The following is a 20,220-nucleotide window of genomic DNA, read 5'->3' on the forward strand; positions in this document are numbered from 1 at the left end:
AAAGTACGCAATATACTAATCCAAAAATATAAAAATAAAAAAATGTTTAATTTCACCACAGAAGCACCAGATCCTTAAATCAATAACTCTAGTGTAAAAGCAGCTTTTGTAAAATGAGTTGGTAAAAACTTGTCTTTCTAGCTTTTTATTAATCGAACAATTGAGGTCAGTTTCAGCATTAATGAAGAACACTCAGTGCACCAGCGCACCAGCGCATTGGCACGATCGATCTAACTAAAAATGAAAAGCAAAGTCTCAAAATTTATTCTCATGGACCAGCACAGTCCTTTGCCGCTTTGACAATGCAAAGGAATCTAACAATCGCCAAAACAAACGTCAAGTAGTCCTTGTCAATTAATACGACTACTGTTTTTGAGTCTATATTTTCCTGCTATATATTAATGATGATCATATGCATTTGCCTTACCCTCTAATAAACACGAAAACGACACCCTCTTTTGGCCACCTTTTTTTATACACGTAAAAAGGTGAAACCACATGCATTTCATGTTCCTTTGCCTTGCCTAAATTAATGTTCAATTTTCTATAAGCTCCAGCTATTAATCATCAAATTTGGTTGTCAATATGCTTCCTTTTAGGTCGTGTCACTGTGGATGATGACCACTGGTGGTCCACTGGACATTATGTGTTACTTTAACGATTTAATTGACTAATTAATGCTATTATTGAGTACATTTTTTTTTTTATTATTTTAAAGATCATTTGGCTACATTGAATCTAAGATTTTTCACCATTGAAGAGGTGACCATGCTATTAAACTATCCCCTCGTGGACACTTAAATACATTTGTTATATGGGTAATATGGTGCACGACTGATCATTTATACTCGGACATTCAAATTTTAATAAATGTTTATTTGTAAAATCTCTTTGCTTTATTGAGATGGTTGTATGATTGTAGCGTTTGATTATATTTCACCGCGGTATGTAACTTGGGCGGAGGAGCTCATCAAAAAAAAAAAAAAAAAAAAAAAAAAAAACTTAGGCAGGGAAGAAGCCCATAGATCATGGGCCAAGGTCTTGGATTCTTTCTTGCTTGATATAGGCTTTATATCATCCAAAACGGTATGGGCTAAGTTAGATTGGGTCATCTGATGAGGCTTTGTGGAACCGGCCTGTTTGTCCACTCAATGAACAGCGTTTTCATGGCGCCGAACCCAACCTTCTATATTTTTTTTTTTGGGAAATTTGGCCCAATACCCCTGTAGGATCAAACTTCATGAATTTTGCTCCCTCAATTCATTTTTTTTTTTTATCTACCCTTCCAATTTTTTAAAATTCCAAAATACCCTTATGTGTTTTTTTTTTATATGTTTTTTTCTTTCCTTTCTTCGACTTTTCCCCTCCATCTCTTTATCCATAATCAGACCTTAGGAGCCCTCTGTTTCCTTTCATGAATCGGCCGGATTGTAAGCGTGGAGACTGCGCGTTTTGAAGGAGATGGTGAAGAGGCGACTCAGAGAGAAAACTGCAGGATTTTAGAGAGCCCTAGGAGAAGAAGCAGAAGCAACAGGTAGGCAACAGCTCTAATTTTGATTTTCTTTTAGTGGTGTTGGGAATTTTTTTTTTTTTTTGGGAGAAATTGTGAAAGTTGTGTTCTGGTTTTTTTTTTTTTTTAATAACGGTGGTGGTAGGCATTTCTTGCTGAGAGATATGTATGATGATATGATGCTGGATGGAGTACAGCCAACTAGGGATACATTCCATTCTGTCATCAGTTAGTGGAAAGGTGCTTTCATGTTTGTTATCATGGACTTTCATTCTTTCTGGAATTTTCCGTTTGGTTGATTTTGTTTTGTTGCAGGTGGATAAGCAAAATGCTCATTTCTTTGGTGTTACGATCAACGAGCAACAAGCCGAGTGTGGTATTGTAGAAAGAGTTACTTCAAATGCACAAGGCAAATTTAAGGTATGTATATTTCATATTTTTGCATTTAAATTGTTTATATACCATGTTTGATGACTATGAACTCTCTCTCTCTCTCTCTCTCTCTCTCTCTCTCTCTCTGCATCTGCATTTTCTTTTGTGTTGCTGGTGTGACATTAAATTTATAATCTAATTGCTTTATTTTCCAGTTACTTTATTTCGAGCAAGATGTGAATGGCGGTTATGGTTTGGCCCTACAGGTACCATATCTTCTTTCCTATTGTGTCTCCAATCCATTTTCCATTTTATAGTGCATATGGTTTTTGCATTCTGAAAGCTGTCATGGTTGTTTAAAAAATTTGAAGCATAGATGGAGTCAACAGTGCCAATGATCATATACAATTGGTAGAAATGTTTTGTAATAATCTTGTCATGTTAAACTTTCTGCTGTTATATCCTTCAATTTCTAAGTACTATGCGTCTCTAATTTATTTTCAAAGCATAAAATTGTGGCTGTGAAATTGTGATTTTGAATATCACACATGGGTAGAACTTAAAATTAGTAACCTACCTGTGAATGTGACAATGATGCTCAACTTCTCTTTTCAAGTGAATGTCATTGCATTGTTTCAAGTGGTCAAGTGGTATTGGTGTGGCATTTCAATGTATTTCTATTCAGTCCTCTGATCTCACGGTGGGGATTCTGGTTATGGTGGGAGTAATAAACCTTGGAACAGGCAGTCATTGTTTGGTAATGGAGGGGGAGGGGGAGGGGGAGGTTCTTCAAGGCCTCCGTTTAAGGGACAGAGAGTTTGCAAGTATCATGAGAGTGGTCATTGCAAGAAGGGTGCTTCTTGTGATTATATGCACACTTGAGAGGTTTTAGTTTTAACATATCCATAGCAATAGCATCAGCCAGCAGAGGAAGAGCACTTTGATACTATACAGTTTATTCCCCATTGGAGAGTTTTGACATGTATAAGCATTTTTTCTTTTCTATTTATTTGTAGAACAAAGTGCAGTCTTCTAGTAGTCGGCGACCTCACTTCTTTTTGCTCTCTTTCTCTCTCTCTCTCTGATATATATATATATATATATATATAGATATTATGGTAATTTAAGGGTTTCAGCATGTGTTGGAATTTGTGGAAAGGATGGGTATGTTGATGTTGCTGCTTGTAAGGGTCCTTTTGGTCTTAGTCAACAACCGTTAAAACATATTACCTTATCTAGACAGGATGCTTTTATTCTTTTTGGATCAAATAAACGCCATCCTAGTTTTCATACATATTTGTGACACAAAATTCATAATATATTTCATTATTTTGTATATGAATACAAGGAAAAAAATCTAATAGGGAATTCTTGACAGTATTACATTCCTTTATGAATTACTATTAATTTCTCTCTCTCTCTCTCTCTCTCTCTCTCTCTCTTTCTCTCATTCTTTCCCAAAAAATACCCAAAAAAAATAATCATAAAGTATTTCTCTCATTTTTTCTCTAATTAATTTCTCTCTCTCTCTCTCTCTCTCTCTCTCTCTCTCTCTCTCTTTCTCTCTTTCTCTTATCTTCAATTCTATATATATATCTATACCCAAAAAAAAAACATTTTTTATAAAAAAAAAAAAAAAAAAAACGATGTGTCGTCTGGGTGTCGTTCATCCCAGACGACATGTCGTTCAATCCATCTTCAACCCTTGTCCGGGTCGACCCGAACCCGCCTAAACCAGCACCGACCCGATTCTTGACCCGTTTATTTCTTCCACCTCCGGCCACCGATCAAGGCCAAACCGGTCCCATTTTTTTCCTCTCTTCATTTCCTACTAATGCCCAATATCAATCTATCCTAAATATTCAAAAAATAAACCCGCCTAAACCACTACCGACCCTATTCTTCACCGGGTTATTTCTTCCACCTCCGGCCACTGATCAAGGCCAAACCGATCCCATTTTTTTTCTCTCTTCATTTCCTACTAATGCCCAATATCAATCTATCCTAAATCTTCAAAAAATATAATCATAAAAATTATAAATAAAAACCCACTCCACGGCAACGAAAGAAATAAACAGAAAGCCAAATCCACACAAAAACAACCCACACCGGTCCCACGACAACAAATAAAGAAAAAGATTCAACCAATTACCTTATTCCCTGTGCTGAAATGAGATCCTAATGTTTGCCTTTTTCACGACAGCTTCGGTTTGGTTGTTTGTATTTGTGTGTTCGTGTATAAAGCCGTTTGTTTGCTTTTTTTGTATTTTTGTATTTGTGAAAGTGTAAAGACGTTTAGAAAAGGAATAGTTGATTTTTGTTTGGTTTTAAAAATAAAAAAATATGTAAATAATTGTTTTTTATTTGAAGGTTATAAAGAATATTAAGGAGTAGATAAAAAAAAAAAAATAAATTGAAGAGGCAAAATTTATGAAGCTCGATCCGACAGGAGTATTGGGCCAAATTCCCCCTTTCTTGGAAATTTTGAAAATGACTTGGTCGTTGACCTTTTTCCCAAAATAAGTCAAATTACATAGCAATGCCACTCCGGGCCCACGTGGGCTTGCCCTCATTTTAAAAGCCTTTTCCTACTAACTGCTAGCAAGTGCCACTGAGATTCGCAAACAAAATTCACCAGACGTACTTCAAAAGCTTCGCGGCGACGCCTTCCCTTACTTTTTCTCTGTTCTCTCTCTTTATCGTTCTCTGGAAACCCTAGCTGTCTGATTGTTCTATTCGGCTGCTTCCAAGAAACCTCATTCATTCCAATCAGGTCGGTCATTATCATCTCTAAAACTCTCATTGTTTTGCCTCTGAGAAAACTGCGTGAAAATAGAATGACAAATTTTTTTTTTTTTTTTTTTTGGCGTATTGGGAGTTTCCATTTTTATATATAATTTTTTTCCTGTAGTTTATCATCAGCCTAATGAGTCTTATGCATGTTTTAGAAAGACTTTTGAGGGGGTGGTATTTTCTATTTGTGGATTGCTTGCTTGATTGATTTTGTTCTCCGTTAACAGTGATGTTTGGTGTTTTAAGGCGAAAAGCCGCTTCAGGAGGCGCATTGTCTGCGGTAACAATTCAAAATAATATGCTATTGGAATTTTATTTGAAGAGTATAAAGCTAGAAAATCGATTCCACCAGTTTAAATTTTCTGAAACTTAATTTTTTTATTTCTCATTTTCTGGGCAGTCATTGAGGGCGTATGGACCTACTGTTTCAAAGCCTAGAACTTCCTCCATTTTGGAGAAAAAGGAGGTACTTCTCCTGCTTTTCCAACATTTTTTTTATTTTTCAAAATTTTGTCTCTTTTGTAGTATCTCTTCAGGGTGGTTAAGCTGTCATTTTTGTGATTATAAATGTAATGCTTTTCTGAGTTTTTTTTATTTATTTTTTTTTACATAAGAAGAAAAAGATATATACTTCTGTTCTCTATATTTCCTCCACTATGCAGGCTTTTCAATTTCCTATCGGAAAATTAAGTGAAACCTTACAGTTTGTTTCATATGACAGTTTGTTTCACATGACAGTTTGTTTCACATGAACAGATTATACTTCAGCCCAGAGGATTTGGGTATGTCCGGAACTTTTCTCACCGCATCTTACCTGGTAACCGTAAAAAGGAATTTTATTGTTTATTTATTATAGCCACTTGTGGCATTAGCTGGAAAAAGCTATGGTATTTTCAAAGTAACCGTGTTTAATGCTTTAAAATCTATTTTGTTATTGCAGGTTGGTTGACTACGCTAACACCAATGAGGTCAGTTGCGTAATTCTTGTATTTTTTTTTTTAATTAGTTTTATTGAGTTTGTTGCTAGCTTGTGAAGGAACAACTTGTAAAAACTGCTTATATTTTTGTATCTGAAACCCAATAATATATTTTTAACTGTGTATATATCGTCAAAAGTCACTAGCAACATTCTGTTAACATTGGCCCAAGTACAAACTCATGGTGTCTGTTTAACTTAATTCTGAAAATCAAAAATTTATTAGTAAGAGGAAGATAAAGATAAGAATTCTTCGTAGTTCAATTTGATTATTTTTTTTTTCTTTGTCCTTTTATTTTCTCATGGTTTTACTGCTGTCAGGAAAGTTGCTGCCAGTCAGCCAGAGCTTATTATTCAAATATGTGGCAGGCCATTTTCTTCAGACAATGGTTGAATACCAACTTGTATCTCTGTAAATTATCACTAACTTATTTTTATAAATCTCTGTCTGCATTGATTGTTGAGTTATTTATCCAATGTAATTGGTGCATATCCATTACTGTAAGCAAATTTGTTTGCTTGACTGCTTCCCCAATGAGTTGCAATGTTCATACTGGTTGATTGTGTGAAGATTGTATAAGTGATCAATAAGTAAACGAACTTGGTTTGCAAGTACGCACACCATGGTGCACATAAATTAGATCTCCAAATGTTTGCTGCCTAATCCTCTATGTTGGGCAATGTTTCAACTGAACCATGCACTAGGTGCTAAGTCTAAACCTGTTTAGAAATTATTTATAGTGTCGTATAACTTCAGCATCAAAGAAATTTAAGCATAAGCAAGAAAAAGTCAAAATATAATGAAGCAGCACTATCTTTCTCTCTCAAAATTGTGAGTGACATTCTCACAATCACAGAGATTTAATGAACTTGAGGAAGAGGTTTCTCTGGAACTGAAATCCCATGCAGGCGGAAAAACTATAATTAAGTGGCTTAAGTGAAAACTGCTAGTTTTATCCTTTCAACTGACTTTTTATTAGAAGTTTAAAATAATTTCGTTCGGCGATTCAGTATCGAGAACTAGGACATTAAATTCTTGATGTCATTTACTGTGCAGCTAGAGTCATTCGTGTACATGTCTGAGATGGTTTTCTTGGTGATTATTTTAACTTCATGTTGTTTATATTATTATATTTTTAAATTTAATTGCAATTTTTCTAGTGTCTAACTTTTGGTTATTTATGTGTTTGAAGGGGATTTGATTGATGCTGTTGTCCCCTTTATGGGTGAATCTATTACTGATGGGACGCTGGCAAAATTCTTGAAGAGTATATTCCCCGAGTGTTTATCTTCAATTCTATCTATTCTTAATTGTTTATCAGGTATGGTTCTTAAAGATTAATTATGCTTTCATCTGTTATTTTGGGGACAGATCCTGGTGATGGGGTAGAAGTTGATGAACCCATTGCTCAGATAGAAACAGATAAGGTTATTTTCTGATGCTATATTAGAATTTCTTTTGGAGCTTTCCATGGTTGCACATTGCATCAAAAAACACAGATATAGATCGAATTCTGTTTTCGCAATCTCATCAGGTGACAGTTGATGTTGCTAGTCCTGAAGCTGGTGTGATCCAAAAGGTAGTGTAATTAGTAGGTTTGGTGTTTTTTTTTTTTTTTTTTTTTTTTTTGATTGCTATGCTTTTCCTTTTCCTTAAATGGAATATATTGGATTCTAAATATTAACATTTTTATTTCTATATTTAAAATTAATTGTTTCCAGTTCGTCGCTAAGGAAGGGGATACTGTGGAACCAGGTACCAAGATTGCTGTTATTTCAAAGCCTGAGGGAGGTGTAGCCCATGTTGCTCCGTCTGAGAATATATCTGGAAAAGCTGCTTCTCAGCCATCTCATCCCACTGAAAAGACTGAAGAGGATAAGCAAACACCTAAAGTTGAAATTACTCCTATGACTGATAAGCCTAAAGAGTACTCTTTATCACCTCCTAAACGTTCTGCTATAGAACCTCAGCTTCCCCCAAAGGAAAGGGAAAGACGAGTAAGTTGTAAGGTTTTAGATTTTAATCAGTGTCTTTAGTATTTCTTTTGGAAGAATTTCATCTAGATTTGGAATCATTTAGAAAGCTTGTGATTACAGGTTCCTATGACAAGGATCCGAAAGCGCGTTGCTACAAGATTGAAAGATTCTCAGAATACGTATGCTATGTTGACAACATTTAATGAAGTTGATATGTAAGTACAAACTTATTGTGATTTGTACCTAGGCTCCTTATTTCTGGTTTGTTTTATATGCTCGTTTAAAGTTGAGTTGATTATTGTTGGGCCTTTGTATTCCATCTCTTAGCAAGAGCAAAGGCACTATAGAGTCAATGATGAAACTTTGATTTGATCACTTGGACTTGGTTAACTTAATTTTTCTTTTCTTATTTTGTTATATCAGTTCATGTTTCTTCTTATTCTCTTTATCATAATAAATCATGTCCAGCATTGTCTTTAATTCTTATCTTGTTTTTCTTTTTCTCTCACTTATTTATTGGTTGTTATAGGACAAATTTGATGAAGCTTCGTTCTGATTATAAGGATACTTTTGTTGATAAGCATGGAGTCAAGTTAGGACTTATGTCAGGATTTGTTAAAGTATGCAATAACCGCTAATTTTTGGATTTAAAATCTTCATTCCATCTGTTTTTGTGCATCTCCATGCATATCCATTTTCTATTTGTTTTATGTTACAGGCTGCTGTCAGTGGGCTCCAAAATCAGCCTATTATAAATGCCGTAATTGATGGGGATGATATCATATATCGAGATTATATAGATATTAGTATAGCTGTTGGTACTCCAAAGGTTTGCAGCATTCTTTCTTTCTTTTCATTTTTAATATATATATATATATATATATATATATACATGTTTTAAGAAATATATTGCTAGATTGTTAAGTGACTGGAAGTTTTGAAGTGTTAACTGCTAATCTGTAAGCAAGGCCAACTGAACTCAAATATGCTTGTTGGTGGTCTGGTTATATTTGTTTGATGTCATAATTACTTAGCAGGGGCAACTGTGTACATCTCCTGGATGCAGTATGATTGGTTTAGCCCTTGTTTCTTAATTTATTTCCACCTCCAGGGTCTTGTTGTGCCAGTTGTCCGAAATGCCGATAAGATGAATTTTGCTCAGATAGAGAAGGAGATCAATACCCTTGCAAAGAGGGCAAATGATGGATCTTTATCAATTGACGAGATGGCTGGAGGATCATTTACAATATCCAATGGTGGGGTTTATGGAAGCCTTCTGAGTACTCCCATCATCAACCCTCCTCAGGTTGGTTGCAGAGCTATCAGCAACAACTCAAAATATGATTCTCCTATTTATTCCTCGTCTTTTCTATTTTATAATTATGAAACACAGTTTTTGTTTGTGGACACTGATTCATCCATTTAACTGTTATTAATTAGATAGAGAATCTCACTCAATTGTATGTTCTTGGCAGTCGGCAATCTTGGGTATGCATTCAATTGTGAGCCGGCCTATGGTTGTTGGAGGTAATGTCGTCCCAAGGCCAATGATGTACATTGCTCTTACTTACGATCATAGGTTGATTGATGGTAGAGAGGCAGTTTTCTTTCTATGTCGTATTAAAGACGTTGTAGAGGACCCTCGGAGGCTTCTCCTTGACATATGAAGACACACCTCATTCGGAGGCTTCTTCTCGACACATGAAGACCCAGCATGAGCGGTTTCTTGCTTTCATTCTGGTATACAAAAATGGGTTTATACTTTGACAATAATAAATATTACTGAAATGAAGTTTTGCGGGATTCCATCTGTTGATCAACCTTTGGTGGGTTCTTCAATTGCGGCTTGTCATGATTGGATTTGAAATGAGAGATCTTGTTATAGGTGAATATTTTAATTCTATAGTAAATGCTCAATCAACCTGCAGAGGTTGAACTTGTTTTTTGATTAATTTAAAACTCTTTGATGTTCTCATTGATTGCTGTGTATGAATCAGACTTGTCAGTCGTATTTTAGTTGACATCACAAACGTTTAACACCATGGAAGCTTAGAATTCAGTGTTGATAAAATCTTTTGTGGGCCCAGAATTTAGTAATAATAAGGATATTATATATTAAGGGAAACGAAAGCTTCTTCTAAATGGCATGCAACTCCAATGACAAACACAAGAAAACCAACATAACAACTTTGGCAGATCTCAAATCAACATACAGACAAAAACAACGATGCATCCTTGACTGTAATGAATTTTACAAATTCACCAGAGAAAATAAATAATAATATATCTTCTAGTACATGGATTCAACATCTCATGAGAATCGGCTTTCAAGGTCCTCTGCATACTGAAATACACCACAACCAAATAACAAAAAGGAATAAGCTTGAACAAACTAAAATGCCATTCTAAAACGAAAACGGCAATATAGTAAAGCACATTCAAGGCCTGTTGGTTATCAAATTGAAAACTTAATACTTTTTACACAACTGAATTTAATAGAAGTAAAAAATCGTATCTTAAAACAGGGTATGCAGATTATGCAGCATTTTCTCTGTACTCAGGTCACAACTAAATATCAAGTCTTAAGAGAATAATATATGAGGTTAGTTAGTCTTATTACTTTGGAGAGCTATATATTTAGAGGCAGAAGACGGAGAAAGAGTGTCTCAAACCTGCTCAGGATCAACAAGGAACACATAGAGCGCTAGGATAGCATGGATGTTCTTGTTTACAAAAGCATGCAGAATGAAAGATTAAACTAAAGTTGTAGTTTAAGATAACATATAAATAGAAAACATATAAACTTAATTCATATTTTTGCAAATAGAGGCTGATTAAATGTATACAATGTGCATTCAAAACCTTGGTCAGAGTCAATGAATCAGCTTGTGCATCATGGATGGAGATGACCGGCTCGCTTTTGCAACAAGAACCAAATCTCCCAGCAAAAGGGGATAGAAAAAAAATGTGATTGCAATATGCAGTGGTAGTTTAATCATAAAACTAATACCGCATATTCCATTACTACATTTTTGTGAGTTTCTGTAATTTTTTTGGCATTTTGACGTTAAGTATTAGGCGTGCTTTTCTCTATTAGTCTATTTGTAAATATCTTATCTTCCTTTGCCATTATCATATATCGCCTAAGTACGAAACTTCATCAGCATAGCCAAATTGTGATAAACAAACCAATATCCACATAATTTTTTTTACCTTGTATTGCTTTTTAACCTGTACGTGGTCCAGTCCTCTCACAAGCTTCAATGAGCGCCTTAATAACTGAAGCATCCCCAAGCATGTAGACTAGTATATAAAGTTCCCCATAAATTGGACTGAGGAAGGGCCAATATTACAACGTAGTAATATTGCAATCATCGAAGCATCCACAGTTATATATAGAGACCTGCGAAGAAGGGCTAGAATGGCCATATTTGTAAGCTGAAAGCTCATATCAATTGTTTGTTGGTTAGGAAGAAAACTAAATTTTCCATGCCTGCAAACTAGCCAAATCCCTAAGATCAGACATGGAATTTCAATTCTCTTGAAGATTCTGCATTTCACTGTTGGCATATTAATTCTCTCAGCAGATTGTGTCAAATATCAATTGAACTAATCAAATCAAATTACATTTCCAAAACGCAGAGCTAATTCCTTTGACCATCTCCACTAAGAACGAATGGTGGAAAAGAAAATGCGAGAATAATTAACTCAGGTAAACCAAATATTTGCAAATAACAAAATTTCACACTTAATAGTTTTGATTTCATGTCACTTCTCGGTCATGAGACAAAGAAAAGTTCTACATGCAGAGAAAACACTACTGGTTAACACTGAAACAAAAAAAAAAAAAAAAAATAAATAAATAAAAAAATTTAAAAAAAGCCAATAGCCCTTGTCTCTGGCTCGTTCTGTATCTCTCCCTCTTTGATTTCTCTAAAGCTAGCCCCATTCATGCATTTTGAAGCCCTGGCCCCGCCACAGTAGATTAATTGAAATGAAAAGTTGAAACAAAAAATCATTAGGATAATATATAATACACTAAACCATAAACTTGCAGTCTTCATCCAAAAAGTTAAAATATTTGACTTGACTAAACCAGTAATACTTATTCTTGGTGGTGGGGCGGTGGTTTTTACTGCAGAGATTGTGAAATGATCAATAAAAATTCCCCCATCCGCATACACACTTCCCAATATATCCATTTTTTAGTTGGGTGGACGTTCCTCCCTATCTCCCCTAACTTCCCATAACCAAAGTGTTTCACATATTCTTTATATAACCGAGACTGTTCCGAAGACATTTCAAAAAATGTAATGGAGTTTTCTATTAGATAAAAGTGGATCAGTACAGCACTCATTACACAAACCCACTGGAACGAACGAAAGGTCTCATTACTAATTGGATTGGTAGTTTTAGAAGTTAGAGTACCTAACAAACCTTGACCCACCACCAACGCTGCGTAAATAGATTGCCTAGTGGTCTTCACACTTTGAATCTCTGTTTGCAAGGCGTAGTATGATTTTTCCATAGCTTTTCTCCAATATTCTCTAGTCTTGCCTTTAGTTTTCCTTTTCTTCTCACGCCCATGCTTAATTCCAGCTCTTTTACGCGTCACATCCATATTTCCACCTCCACTCACAAGAGTTTCAGCTGTAAGTGGATGTGCATAGGTAGTCTTATTTCCTTTACCAGTCAACACTCTACTTCCACCTCCACTACCACTCATAAAAGGAATTTCAATTTCAGGTCCATGTATATAGACAAGCTCACTTCCTTTACCAGTCAACACCGCTACATGACTTTCACTCTCAGACCCATCTGTTTCTTCACCTCCAAATCCAGTCTCAATCCCAGTACCAAGCTCTTTTCCTTTAATATTCAAACACCCGACATCAGCTCTATCTCCAACCCCTGTGACAGAACCACCATCCTCAACTCTCACAGACTTGTCGTCATTTCCAGTTTCACCCAAGGCTATTTCAAACAACTCCCCAGCCTGCTCTAGCATTTTGATACCTTTTGTTTTCCACTCGATAGCGTGACCCCATTGGCCTTGATCCTCCATATCTGATTTAGAAATCTACGAGTTAAAAAAAAAAGAAAAAAGAAAAAAAAAAATCAAACCGGAAAGAGAGACAGATTGAGTAAAAACCCAGGGGAGGCTCAGGGCTTTGTTCAGACAGATTCTAGAGGAAAGGAGGACTAGCTGATGCAGCCAAGAGTAAACCCAAAAATGAAAATGAAAAAGTACAAACGCTACCGTTTGAATAACCGCCGTTTTATTACATTTAAACAAGATTAACTAATCAACTAATCTAAACAAAACACACTATTTTAGTGAAACGGTGCGGTTCAACAGCTGAACACCTCATCATATCATAGCATACGTGAAAAGGATGCAATCTAGCATGAGCAGACTGTAAATTCACAAAACTGAATTCATGAAAAGGTGTAGTGCATCTAGAACCTAAACAATGGGACACAGACCTGTGGTCTTAATAATCTATAAATGCAAAGATTTATAATTTAGGTTTTCAGAAAATTCAACTTATGAAATGTTCCTAGTATAAATTTTCTCATTCAGACCCTATCCAAAGCTTATAGGTTTAACAAGAAGGATTTATTCAACCATTGAATCCTTTGGCCACAGCTAAAAGTTTATAGGCTTCAACATTAAGAATTTCACATTTTGCAATAATTTTTAATCGCAATGCTAGAGCTGTAAAACATGCACCTATGTAGTTGGAGATGGCATCATGGATTGAATTACTACATCCAAACAAATTGTTCAATGATAAGAAATATTTTCTATTATAGATTTTAGGGATGTCATATGATCAATATTAGGAAGCCCGTATTAAGTAAATTAACAAATCGGAAAACCAATACCGAACACTACCATCTTAAGCAAACATTGTCAACAACGTGCTGCTATCTTTTTTGGCCTAGAGGAAAGAAAAACAATAAGAATCCATACAGATCTTCCAATTTTAGGTTAGGTTAGTAACTCAATCAAAATTTAATGTCTTATGAATAAATTTTTCATAAGCTTAAGTATCCTCAAAATGCAATATTAAACACCGGTTTCCACATCAAGCTCTCATTATTTCACCATTATATGGAAAAATCACCTCAAATAACTAATTTTTTCTCACCAATATGATGACTTGGAATCAAATTCCGTTTGGGTGTGTAACTCACTTACTACAGTTTATTGTCCAAAAAAAAACCTCACTTATTAAAGTTAAAAGAGGTTATTGTATTGTAACCATAAGACTATTAAAGACAAGCTTCTGCCATAACACAAAAATTGGGTAGCTTACTAAACAAAATGTCAACAATGGAAAGGTTAATGCTTCAAAATATTCATCATAATTTTAACAAGTCAATGTGTTTATATTTACGCAATCTTGCACTACCACTAGACTGTATGAACAAGGGGGGAAAAAGAAGCAATTAGAGAAGGTAGTGAACATAAATAAATAATAACGGAGACAATGATTCTGCTGTTTTAAACCCATAGTAACACAAACAAAACCCAAAGGGTTGAAGCAAAAAGACTTTGAATTTCATAAACAAACATGACTTTAAAAATAAAATGAATACAAGAAAGAACACAAAGGATGTTTCCTTACAAACCAAACAAGATTTTCACTTTTTCTTCTTTATTACAGGAACAAAAAATGTACTCTCAAATTCTTACTTTATTCATCTAGTTTTAAAGGTTCTTTTAACAAGCATACTAAATATCAAAAATTGATTAATATAATAAGATTAGCTTAAAAAAAGCCCCAAATAAAAAAAATATATATATATATTAGGGCCTAATCGGAAAAGTAACAGCATGCAGAAGCCAAGCAAGTATATATATATATATCATATATATTTCACAAAAAATGATAATAATAACAATAAGAGCTAGGGATTCTGAGAGTGAGAAAGACAGAGAATGAGAAAGATCATACCTTGGCAATAAACTTTGAGCAGCGTTACGAAAACCCTCCCAAAGAGAAAACCCGGTGCCAGAAAAACTATATGAATTTGAAGCCCACAAAAAGAAAAAAAAAAAAAAATAGAGTTTTCCTTGTTGCCAAATGTTTTGATGAGACTGTTTTCTGTGTGTGTGTGTGTTTTGATTTTGTCTCCCAGGAGGAAATGGCGAGGTGGGGACAGTGAGGAACTGAGGTGTACATGCCGAGTTTCCAAAAATTGCAAAACCAAAAATGTGCCACGTAGGAATGACTTGTGGGTCCAACAAGTTGACTATATGTTTGACTTGTACAGATGGCAGCATGTGAATGGAAGACAAGTGGTTGGTGCTCTGCGTGACGAGAATTGTCTGTCAAAGGATGACACGTGGGCAAGTAGGCCCCACTGGATGAATTTTGGATGGGGACATGAGGTGGACAGGATGGTAACAAACTTGTTCTTTATGAGATTCCTTCCATTTCCCATATGGTCACACTCACATGTAAATAAGACAAAGATCCTCCTATGTTCAGATTTTGATATCTAATTGAGGCGAAAAAATAATAATAATAATGATAATAAAAAATGAATAATTCTTAATTATTGGATGAAGGAATTTGGATCTCTAATTAGCTTTTTAAATTTCATTTTCTTTATCATTATATTTTTTTTATTATAATTTGAGGGATGAAAAATCTTCATCTAAATCAAGCTTTTAATATAAATTTAAAAGTATATTTTGAACGATTTTGTTATTTGACCAACCGATTAAGTTTAACAGCTTACAAATACCTTATAAATAAATAAATTTTAATTTAAAGTCTTCATCCGGTTTTTTTACAAAATATTTAATGATATTTTTTCAATGATAATTTATTATGACATCATAATCATTATTTAAAATTGACAATCTCCATCACCAATCTAATAAAGATCATCCTCAAGTTTTACAGTAACTTGTTAATCGAGCAAAGTAACACATATCAAATGTTTATGATACAGATCAGGATTGCTCAGCAGATCTCAGTTAGAATAGTTCAGAAAGACATTTATGTGTTGAAGTATGAAAGGTATTGTATTTGGAATTGGAAAGACAATTATGGCTTTGAAGTATGAAAGGTATTGTATTTGGAACTGGTGCCCTCTGGAAATATTATCAAAGAAAGGTTGTTTCTCACAACTGCATCAGCTGCTAAGAATATATAAGAGGAATAAAAAACTTCAACTATACAGACAAAATGCAACACAAAGAATGTAGAGGAGAAAAATGGATACCTCTTTCAAGGATTGAATGGCTGCAGTCGGGTTGGAGCGATCTATGCAAAGATGGTTGGCCAAAATGTAAAGTTGCCCAAAAAGGGGATACCATATGATCTGCGTATAAGCTTCCACTAAGCTAATAAGTTTTATTAGTTCATTGCCTTTCAATGAATTTAAAATGAAAATGTGTATTATATGGGAAAATCTGTTGTATGAACAATGTGAGTTGTGCTTTACTGTACAGGCAGAAGTCCCTATACTACTGATTCCTGGGATGTAAACCCTGTATGCATATGCATATCATGCTGGTCTATTTGCAATTCTACTCAAAAAAATTATGGCATTTTTTTCCTCTCTCTTTACTGTTTGGGAGACAGAAATCCATTTCTTGGTAAGGAAAGTCCCCAAAATTGAATAGAAAATGGTAAAAGATAATCTTGTGATCATAAGTTGAATAAACCATACATGTTGTAAACAAAACGAAGCCATATTCCACACTGTTTTGTGGGGAGGCAGGGCTATGATCAAGAAAAACAGAATTCGACTTGATGAAGGAAACATGAGTATCTGTTAGTGTAATGATATTTTTGTTGGTGTCTTAGTTACTTTTTGATGTTTGGTTACTTTATATTCAGTTTTTTAGTAAAACACTATTGTGTTAGGTAGCCAAAGTATGGCTTGTCTTTTGGTGGTATGATTACTACAATAGTAGGTGAAAAGTAGGTGATTTATTGTTGTAAGCTTATGTTTATATATTTTTGTCTAGAAATGAATGAAGTAAGTTTTCACACCAATTTACGCTCCTTGTTTTCTTTCCTTTCCTTTTGCTGTGTTTTTTGTTTAAAAATGCTACAAATGGTATCAGAGCTCTAATGATCTTAGTGGGGCTGTGAGTGAAATAGCAAAAAATACAAAAACCTTCCTTCTACCTTTCCTTCCTTTTTAAATGGCTTCAACTCATTTTTCTGCTCCATCACCTCCTATATTTTTTGGAGAAAATTATATCATGTGGTCTATAAAAATGAAAGCTTACCTTCAAGCTTTTGACTTGTGGGAAGTAGTAAAGACCGAAAGAAATCCTCCCCCTTTGACAACAAATCCCACTATCGCTCAAATAAAGCAACATAGTGAGGAGGTTGCTAAAAAGTTTAAGGCTTTATCTGCCTTACATGCTGGTGTTTCAGAAGTGATGTTTACCAGAATTATGGCTTGCACTACAGCTAAAGAGGTCTGGGACAAGCTGAAAGAAGAGTGCCAGGGAAGTGTAAGATCAAGACAAATGCAGGTATTGAACTTACGGAGGGAGTTCGAAACTTTAAGAATGAAGGAATCTGAATTGGTAAAAGACTTCATTGACAGACTAATGAAGGTAGTAAACCTAATCAGAATTCTTGGAGAGGAACTGAGTGACAGAAGAGTGGTGGAGAAAGTGCTGGTTAGCTTACCAGAGAAGTTCGAAGCAAAGATTTCATCCTTGGAGGAGTCAAAAGACTTGAATAAGATTTCTTTGTCAGAGCTTGTTAATGCTTTACAAGCAACTGAACAAAGAAGATCTATAAGACAAGAAGAGGCTTCAGAAAGTGCTTTTCTAGCACTACAAAAAGGCAAGACTCCAGCAAAAAATAACCAAAGGAAGCAGCAAGGTGGAGGAAGCAATGACAAAGGACGAGATGGTGTTGGTACAAATAGAGAGGGTGAAAGAAAGAAGTTTGTGATGTGCTCTCATTGCAAAAAGGACAACCATTCTGAAAAATATTACTGGTTTACGCCAAATGTTCAATGTAGAGCGTGCAGACAACTTGGACATGTTGAAAAAATTTGCAAAAACAAAGGAGAGCCAATACAACAAGCACACCAGGTACAAGTTGCTGATGAAGCATGGCAAAGTGAGGAAAGGCTGTTTGTTGCTACATGTTATGCAGAAAACGGTAGCAAAGAAGCTTGGTTGGTGGATAGTGGTTATACTCAACATGTGACACATGATACTGATCCCTTCAAGTGCTTAGATAGAAGCTTTGTTTCCCAAATCCAAATTGGAAATGGAGACTTTATTCAAGTTCAAGGCAAAGGAGATGTGGCTGTGGAAACTTCAACAGGTACTAAACTCATTTCAAATGTGTTATATGTACCTGAAATTAATCAAAGCTTGTTGAGTGTGGGACAAATGCTTGAGAATGGATATTCTCTGAATTTTCAAGATAAGTCTTGCACAATATATGATCAACATGAAAGTGAAATTCTAAATGTTGGAATGAAAGATAAAAGCTTTGAAGTAGAATGGAATTGGAAAAAGAGTGTAGTTCAAGCCTCAGAAGAGAATTTTATCCAAGAACATGATGAAATTAAGGAGGAGGCTGATTCAGATGATGAAAATGTCTGAGGTACAAGACCCATGGCTGATGTCCGAGATACAAGACCCGTGACTGATGTCTGAGGTACAAGACCCCTGGCCGATGTCCGAGGTATAAAATCCTTGACAGATGTATATGAGAGATGCCATCTAGCATTGTGTGATCCAATTACTTTCTATGATGCAAATCAGTTCGAGACATGGAGAGAAGCCATGGAAACTAAAATCAGCATGATAAACAAAAACAAAACTTGGGAGTTGGTGAAAAAACCTCAAGGCAAAAAGGCAATTGGAGTGAAGTGGGTCTTTAGGACCAAGCTCAATGCAGATGGTACTATAAACAAGCATAAAGCAAGATTGGTAGAAAAGAGTTATGTGCAACAATCAGGTATTGATTATAGAAATATGTTTGCACCAATTGCAAGGCATGAGACAATCAAATTTCTACTAGCTCTTGCTGCTAAAGAAGGTTGGAAAGTTTACCAGTTAGATGTGAGATCCGCATTTCTAAATGGTTACTTACAAGAAGAAGTGTATGTTGAACAACCTGAAAGCTTTGTTGTTCAAGGAAAAGAAGACAAAGTTTATAAGCTAAAAGAAATGGTGAAGTGAAGCAGGTTCATTGCAGGTCTGAGGTCCAGCTTGCTGATATTTTGATAAAAGCTTTGCCAAGAAAAAGGTCTGAAACATTGAGAAATGATCTTAGTGTTTCCAGCAAAAGTGTCAAGGAGGAGTATTAGTGTAATGACACTTTTGTTGGTGTCTTAGTTACTTTTTGATGTTTAGTTACTTTATATTCAGCTTTTTTGTAAAACACTGTTGTATTAGGTAACCAAAGTATGACTTGTCTTTTGGTAGTATGATTACTCAATAGTAGGTGAAAAGTAGGTGATTTACTGTTGTAAGCTTATGTTTATATATTTTTATCCAGAAATGAATGAAGCAAGTTTTCACACCAATTTACCCTCCTTGTTTTCTTTCCTTTCCTTTTGCTGTGTTTTTCGTTTAAAAATCCTACAGTATCTTTTGTGCCAAAATAAAAAATGGAACCGCCAATTGGTCCAAACCAAAAAGTACGTGATTCAAACTTCTTATGATGCATGTAAAATAACTACAGAATTCAACGTTACATCAAATAATATTTTCGATACTAGCATTATTAATGCCTTTAAGCATTTAAAGTCTACACATACCTCTTTTTTTGAAATGCCAACAGTGCCTGTTGGAGTCAACCACATTATAATAAAAATATCTAGGGGGAAGCATGGTTGCAGATATAAATTGCCCTCTTATTAGAGAATTCAGAACCTTCAATCTTTATAGGATTCCCAAGGATCCACATCTGCAATTAATATAAGTTTTCTTTTAACTTTCAAACTATGTGAGTTGCAGAAAGTTAGTGTGGGAATTTTCAAACAGAGAAAAAGCTTCATACAAACAATCCACGGGTTTAAGGAAAGAAACAATTCAGCTTATAAATTATATTACAAACCAGAGAGTAAGATCCATAAGGCACTCCTAGCAAGATGTCTTTATTTTTCAGAGGATCAAACACAAACCTCTTCTTTCAAGATGAAGTCTTCATGAACTCTCTCACTCTCTTTGTTGTGAATTTTGTGACCTTTCTTAGCTTTTTCCAATATATAGTCTTCATGGTCACTTCAGTACATGTTCAGATAAGCCAACATTCATTATAATTAAGAATGCCATCTTTACTTTTTCATTCATGGACTACAAGCGTATGTATGGATATGAGACACAAGGTAAGCTAGAATGAATCATTATAGGAAAAGAATCAAGCTGAACAAAACATAAAAATACAAATTATATCTTGTTGAACCTTCATAATTAGAAGCAAAACTTTAGAAGCAAAAAAGAGGAAAAGGGGAAAACAAGAAAAAAAGATAGAAGCAAAATAAAGGTGGGGTCCTAAAAATTAACACAATTTACCTTCTTTTTATCCCCCCTAAACATACAACAACTTGAATATTGTTAGGTTTCTTGTTTAAGAAT

The 20,220-nt window shown here is 34.9% G+C and overlaps 3 protein-coding genes across 13 annotated transcripts; 2 read left to right on the plus strand and 1 right to left on the minus strand.

Annotated features, from left to right (window-relative positions):
• Positions 1–1,385: 1,385 nt before the first annotated feature.
• LOC132800376 (chaperone protein dnaJ 15-like) lies at positions 1,386–2,603 on the plus strand. The gene is made up of 4 exons (XM_060813910.1): positions 1,386–1,534; positions 1,656–1,750; positions 1,826–1,930; positions 2,098–2,603. The coding sequence occupies exons 2-4, from the start codon at positions 1,697–1,699 to the stop codon at positions 2,197–2,199; spliced, it is 261 nt and encodes an 86-aa protein (XP_060669893.1). The 5' UTR covers positions 1,386–1,534; positions 1,656–1,696; the 3' UTR covers positions 2,200–2,603.
• A 1,873-nt stretch (positions 2,604–4,476) lies between these two features.
• LOC107409183 (dihydrolipoyllysine-residue succinyltransferase component of 2-oxoglutarate dehydrogenase complex 2, mitochondrial) lies at positions 4,477–9,605 on the plus strand. Of its 5 annotated transcripts, none has more exons than XM_048466109.2 (15): positions 4,477–4,655; positions 4,903–4,955; positions 5,076–5,141; positions 5,397–5,457; positions 5,616–5,643; positions 5,973–6,040; positions 6,845–6,919; positions 7,024–7,079; positions 7,187–7,231; positions 7,374–7,649; positions 7,749–7,843; positions 8,158–8,248; positions 8,347–8,457; positions 8,740–8,934; positions 9,104–9,605. In XM_048466109.2, exons 2-15 carry the CDS (start codon positions 4,905–4,907, stop codon positions 9,293–9,295), a joined length of 1,410 nt encoding a protein of 469 aa, XP_048322066.2. In that variant the 5' UTR covers positions 4,477–4,655; positions 4,903–4,904; the 3' UTR covers positions 9,296–9,605. The 5 variants fall into 5 exon arrangements, with proteins under 5 accessions (XP_048322066.2, XP_048322062.2, XP_048322070.2 ...); XM_048466105.2 differs by having other exon boundaries at positions 4,478–4,655; positions 5,432–5,492; XM_048466113.2 differs by having other exon boundaries at positions 4,480–4,655; positions 5,432–5,457.
• Positions 9,606–9,800: 195 nt separating this feature from the next.
• Positions 9,801–14,787, minus strand: LOC125419681 (uncharacterized). Of its 7 annotated transcripts, none has more exons than XR_009635040.1 (4): positions 14,594–14,762; positions 12,066–12,695; positions 10,842–11,044; positions 9,801–9,972 (listed from the first exon to the last, which is right to left on the minus strand). XR_009635040.1 is itself a non-coding variant. In XM_048466144.2 (3 exons), the coding sequence occupies exons 2-3, from the start codon at positions 12,691–12,693 to the stop codon at positions 11,578–11,580; spliced, it is 645 nt and encodes a 214-aa protein (XP_048322101.1). In that variant the 5' UTR covers positions 12,694–12,695; positions 14,594–14,760; the 3' UTR covers positions 11,051–11,577. The 7 variants fall into 7 exon arrangements, 4 of the variants coding, with proteins under 4 accessions (XP_048322101.1, XP_048322096.1, XP_060669209.1 ...); XR_007238561.2 differs by having other exon boundaries at positions 12,057–12,695; positions 14,594–14,761; XR_009635043.1 differs by lacking the exon at positions 12,066–12,695 and having other exon boundaries at positions 14,594–14,787.
• Between the last annotated feature and the right edge of the window lie 5,433 nt (positions 14,788–20,220).

The sequence above is a fragment of the Ziziphus jujuba genome, chromosome 1, assembly GCF_031755915.1.
Source record: "Ziziphus jujuba cultivar Dongzao chromosome 1, ASM3175591v1".
NCBI classification, from domain to species: Eukaryota; Viridiplantae; Streptophyta; class Magnoliopsida; order Rosales; family Rhamnaceae; genus Ziziphus; species Ziziphus jujuba.